This window comes from Lytechinus pictus, chromosome 7 (assembly GCF_037042905.1).
Source record: "Lytechinus pictus isolate F3 Inbred chromosome 7, Lp3.0, whole genome shotgun sequence".
NCBI lineage: Eukaryota > Metazoa > Echinodermata > Echinoidea > Temnopleuroida > Toxopneustidae > Lytechinus > Lytechinus pictus.
The window spans coordinates 48801212-48807211 of NC_087251.1; the positions used below are offsets into that span (position 1 = coordinate 48801212).

At 38.1% G+C, this 6000-nt stretch overlaps 1 protein-coding gene across 1 annotated transcript; it reads left to right on the top strand.

The window, feature by feature from the left end:
• The first annotated feature begins 1469 nt into the window (after nt 1–1469).
• LOC129265647 (beta-1,3-galactosyltransferase 1-like) lies at nt 1470–5757 on the top strand. Its single transcript, XM_054903618.2, has 2 exons — nt 1470–1975; nt 3652–5757. Exon 2 carries the CDS (start codon nt 4211–4213, stop codon nt 5453–5455), a length of 1245 nt encoding a protein of 414 aa, XP_054759593.2. The 5' UTR covers nt 1470–1975; nt 3652–4210; the 3' UTR covers nt 5456–5757.
• Nucleotides 5758–6000: the final 243 nt, after the last annotated feature.

Genomic DNA, 6000 nt, shown 5'->3' on the forward strand with positions numbered 1-6000 from the left:
TCGATAAATACCGCGCCTTTTGTTGAGAGGAAATCAATAAAAAAGTACAGATAACTATTTTACGTACCTGAAGTCTTTTGACTAATTGTTCTCAGATTAACTACTGTGTATATTCATTTAGTGTCTGCGAAATGATTATTCGCACAATGTGATAGCTCCCAACTTATTTATATTACAGTGTTCTTCCATTCATTCGACTTTGAACAGGATTATATCCTCCATCTGATATCATATTCTAAAAAGAATATGAACATGAAAAATCATATGTACACCCTCCGATTGGTAAATTATTCACACGACTTTTTTTGTTTAAGAGTATTCAAAAAAAATTATTTAGTAGTAGTAGAAGTAGTATAGTAGTAGTAGTAGTAGTAGTAGTAGCATTAGTAGTAGCCGTAGTAGTAGTAGTAGTAGTAGTAGTAGTAGTAGTAGTAGAAGTAGTAGTAGTAGTAGTAGTAGTAGTAGTAGTAGTAGTAGTAGTAGTAGTAGTAGTAGTAGAAGTAGTAGTAGTAGTAGTAGTAGTAGTAGTAGTAGTAGTAGTAGTAGTAGTAGTAGTTGTAGTATAGTAGTAGTAGTAGTAGTAGTAGTAGAAGTAGTAGTAGTAGTAGTAGTAGTAGTAGTAGTAGTAGTAGTAGTAGTAGTAGTTGTTGTAGTATAGTAGTAGTAGTAGCAGTAGTAGTAGTAGCAGAAGTAGTAGCCATAGTAGTAGTAGTAGTAGTAGTAGTAGTAGTAGTAGTAGTAGTAGTAGTAGTTGTAGTATAGTAGTAGTAGTAGTAGTAGTAGTAGTAGTATAGTAGTAGTAGTAGTTGTAGTAGCAGTAGTAGTAGTAGCAGTAGTAGTAGTAGCAGAAGTAGTAGCCATAGTAGTAGTAGTAGTAGTAGTAGTAGTAGTAGTAGTAGTAGTAGTAGTAGTAGTAGTAGTAGTAGGCCTAAAAGTAGTTGATTTATCTTTCACTCCCGGCACCCTCGACTGGACATCACAAACGAAATTGCTGTTCCGGATCACCAATTTTCGACAAAGGCCTCGCAGCTGTTCTTTGTCATTTTGGCATTTTCATTTCATTTACCATGTTTAATGTTTGATGTGAAAACTGCCTATTATAAATCGACTAAAAACAGTACCTCCGACATATACACTCACAAGCATATACTCTCCGATATCCGCCATAATTCGAGTCATCACATCATGTCATCTTCAATTAGTGTTAAACCGATACAGATACTTGACATCGAGGGGGGAAAGTCCTTCCATGCCCCCATTAACGCTGTAAATTTTTATTTTCATTCCTCCAATCATTACTACCATCTTAACATCAGGTGAACATGCAGCATGCAATAATATTCTCATATTTTGTAAAAATAATAATTATTAAACAGTTTATTGCCTTGTTTAATTTTACCATATTACCAATGCGCACTGACCGCTTCCTGGCATTTACACAAGACACCCCTTACCTACTTTTTCATACAGAACCAGGTTAAGAGCGTGAACTCGACATAAGGCAGCAGCAAGGTTTGATCGGAAATGAGTTAGAAGAGTCAGGGGCACGGGACCGCGAGACCTAGTCACGAGGTTGCTATCCTCAGATTTGTTGCACGGCGGAATTTAAGAGAAGCCGGCTGCTGGACCAGAATAGGAAAAAAAAACCCATCACCATGATCACTTTATCGTGCTCCAGGATCGTACTTCTGAGGATAAGGTCAAGGATGAAATGGACACCGACATAGTCCTTAAACGAAGACTCACTTGATCCAGTGGCCTAACAACGATAGAGTTGACTGTGATGCGACTTCGATTCAAACTTTGGATGGATTTTGTGCCATTCTTCATTTTGTTTAGCAGCGGCGACGCTATGTAACAGGGTGATTGAAAGTTGATCCCATAATCAGAATGTTTTGAACGAATTAAAGATGCTAAAACGATCTGATGATGGTGAATGACTCTAACTTGAGTTTGTTATGGATCAATTTAAGCGGTAAGTTGAAACACTATACTCTACGTTTAACGAAGCGATGTATCTAATTCCTGATTGATTTTGCCTTCTTTAAGATCTTTAATTTCTCCCCATTTTCTAGTCAAAAAGTACACTGACACTGTATTAAGTCTTCATCATTTTTGGGCTATTTTGTTTTGCTGCAATCCCTTTTCGCTCGTGGTTCGGTAATTCTATCTTCTTTTTTTTTACATTTCTAACCTAAACTCCGATGCACTTTCCCTTCTTAGAAAGGTTTGTAATAGATAAATCAGAGATAATTCATTTTTAGAAAATGCAAGTCTATACCAAGTAAATATTTTAAGAGCGTGTGTTAATTGAAACCTTTTTACATGTTGACTGCCCCCTCCCCCCAAAAAAAATCAAAATCTGCAGTTATTGCAACTTAGAAGAAAAAAATTCAATCAAAATATGTATCAGATGTTTCTGTATGGTTTTAAAAGTATTAAAAACGCCATTGGTATCAGCTCGGTCGTTTTTCTCCATTATATTCAATTTATCTATGTATTTACAGCTGACGTATTCTCCCTATCTCCCCTCCGGATGTATTGAAAAAAAATTGTACGAACAGCCATGTTGAGGGACACGGCCTAATGATAGTGAGAAGCGTGACTAATGATTTAATAATAGGGCTGATATTGTTACGTTTTCAAAATCTCCCCTGTTAGTATGCCAATTATCAAGTCTACCAAACATTAATGAGTTAGCACTCAGGCATCCATGGTGTTAATATGAGAGTGCTATTAGTATCACCCATCGGTTTTTTTCCTTGAGGAATATGGTTTGTTTTCAATAAGTGAGGTGTTATTTTGAAACCTTTTCAAAACCATTTCAAATATCCATTGACGCGTAGGAAGTGCATTTTTGTTCCCTAAAATAACATAACATAGCTCAGCATAGAATTCATCTAGGGAATAAGCTCTAGGTGCACATCTTATTTTTTTATTTCAGTTTTATTTACGCAGGGCAGCCCTTTCAGTTATAGAACTGATTTACAAAGAGGCCCTTTCTTAAGAATCGAAACTTATGTTTGGCAAGATAAAAGACCTTTTCAAAAACTAAGACATGACATGAATATATTGTTTAGGTCATAAATAGGCAGATGACTACGTCACTTCTTTATTCATAATGAGGATATATCAGACTCATATCACGTAATCTTAGGATTAAGAAAGTGCTGATTGGAGCATTAATTTGCCCGCGTTTGGAACCACTCAAGGTTCTTCAAATAAGCAGAAAATGATTCTAAGTAGTCCGTAAGAACAATTGTTTTTGTTTTTACTTTTGTTCTATAAGGAACCCTTTAATGTTATATAACAGCCTATGTGGTTCTATCACATATTAGGCGTGGTTGTTTTATCACACCATCACGAACCCCATATGTTGTATAAAGAAAGAAAAGGCTCCTTATAGAACTAAAAATAGTTCTAAAAGGTTTGTTTCGAACCATATTCTGCTTCTTTGAAGAGCTTTTAAAGGTTCCACATACGGAACAAAGAAAGATAATTTTCTAAGAGTGTGTGTTTTTGTTTTACAGACGAAAGATACTATGAACATATAAATGTATCAACATAATCTTCACGATTAATTCCAATCCATAATATCTGTAGGAATCTATATTAGACTCGTATCAAAAGAATTTTTTTCTGTTATTGCAGATTTGCTGTCAACACATTAACACCTCCGCCCGGATGTTCTAAGCGTCATTAACGGCTAGACAATGACATCGCACATGGGATCTTCCTAAAAAGTGTAGCAATTTCCTGGCCAAATTCCAACTATTGAGAAGGGGTTTTGGATTTCCGCTCCCGCCTATAGCTGAAACGAATCCCTCGAGTGTGGCACTGTCAGATTGCCGAATAATTCATGCAACCCAACCATATTTAGCAAGGACGGGACTAACAGGAGACATGATTAAAAACGTCATCTTTGTCAATTTTGTAACGTTCGTTTTCTAGTAAACATGTAAAGGGTATAATTATTATGGCGAAATTCAACCCATTTTAGATAATCGGCCGCGACAAATTTGTTTGCACCATTTTGTCGACAAGGTCGAAATTTTTGCTCAAGAAACAAATCAAGAACCTACAAGCCAACGTGAAAATCACGGCAACATTGAACCGTGCTTCTGGCTTACCGATGAAAGCATGATGGTGACAACGAAATAGTATATCCGAGAGTACATCAACTCAGATGTAGGTTTCTGGACCAATCACAATGAGATTGTGGTTGAAATTAAGAATATGGCGATCAGCATTTGGACGATATATCTACCTTGGATTACTAGGATTTATCATTATGTTTGGCATGAGGAGGACTGGTGGAGATCGAAACCAGAGGAGACCATGGAGATCAATTACTCCTGTTGGAGAAGATTCAGGACTATTCATGAAAATGGCGTCAGTTAATGCCATCATAGTCGAAAGAGAGAATCGCAGACAAAGACCCTTTGTACATCATAAAGTTGAGGACAGTGATCATACAGGATTGCTACGTGATGCAGCAAGTATGCCTAGATTAATTAGAGGCCGGGAAGATTTGAAAAGGGACAAAACTCCTTTTGATGATGCATACAACAAGGGTACATACTTGTTGGAACCAACCGATTCTCATACCTACACCCAGTTGAACACCCCGCGTAATATTTGCTTTGACCATCGGGGAATGCCCCGACGGGTGCCCATGATTATATTTGTGACATCTGCTCTGGGTAATCTGAAAAGAAGAGACCACGTCCGTGTGACGTACGGCAACAGCCAAGCCTGGGAAGTATCAGATGAACCCCTCGTCAGGACAGTGTTCATGTTGGGAGCAACTGCCGATCCGGTCCTGCAAGCCAAGATCAGCGCCGAGGCTCGTATCTATGGCGATATTGTCCAAGAAGATTTCATTGATAGCTACTTAAACCTGACAAGGAAGACTGTCATGGGTTTGAAATGGGTGACGGAGCATTGTCGACACGCCAAGTTTGCCATGAAAATCGACGACGATACGATGCTCAACAAGGCTCGTATCCTGGCGTTCATCCTTAGGGCGCCCTCTCATGGAGTCGTCATCGGGAACCTGAACCTTGACATGCCGGTTGTCCGAAGTAGGGTCGGGGACTGGGGGAAGTACCACATCTCTGAGGATTTTTACCCTGCTTCGACGTACCCACCGTACCTCTCGGGTACAGCGTTCATCATGTCCACAGACCTGGTGGAGGCGACGTTTCGTACCGCTTTGTCCACACCCCTGTTCCCCTGGGAGGACGTCTTCATGGGCATGTGTTGGAAAAAGATTGGGGTCAGTCTCATGCACGATTACCATTTTATGTGTACTTCGAACACGGAGGAGTGTTACGGTGACAAGGAGTGGCCCAAGTATACCGTCTTTGTTAATTTACCTGCAGAGTATATGGTCCGGGTCTGGGTCGAAAGTACTGTCTACGCCGAAAAGCAGCTGCCAGACATTCGGAAATAATATTTATTACTTTATGTTGCCATATACACGCTAAATTCCAAGGATTTAATATAAATCCAGATCGGCTGTGAATAGTGACCAGCCGAATATTAGATTTAGATTTAAACAATAAATTCAAAATTCGGCTGGTCACTATTCACAGCCGATTCCAAAGTCCTTGGAATTTAAAGTGTACTAAATGTCATACGAAATGCTGGAAGTATTTGTATTGCTGATGACCTAAATTCTATATGAAATACATAGAGCATGCATTCCTATTGATGAAAAAAGACACGTATTTGAATAAATTTTTCAATCACTGGAATATTTTGTATATGACTATCAATAAGTCACTGACCACCTGTTGAAAAGCACATCGTATTTTGTGAAAAAACTAAGTCGTTTGTTTTATTTTTATGTGGAATACTAAATGAATCCATCGAGGATCAAGTTTATGCGATATTACTGAAATAAATGTATGAAACGAATTATAAACTCATACGAATATGAATATTTGAAATAAAATATTATTTTCTGCTTCAACTCATAACCGTAATCACTGCAAT

Bases quoted from the DNA above. Each gene is read 5' to 3' on its own strand.
- LOC129265647 (XM_054903618.2), top strand. From the start codon at position 4,211: ATGAGATTGTGGTTGAAATTAAGAATATGGCGATCAGCATTTGGACGA.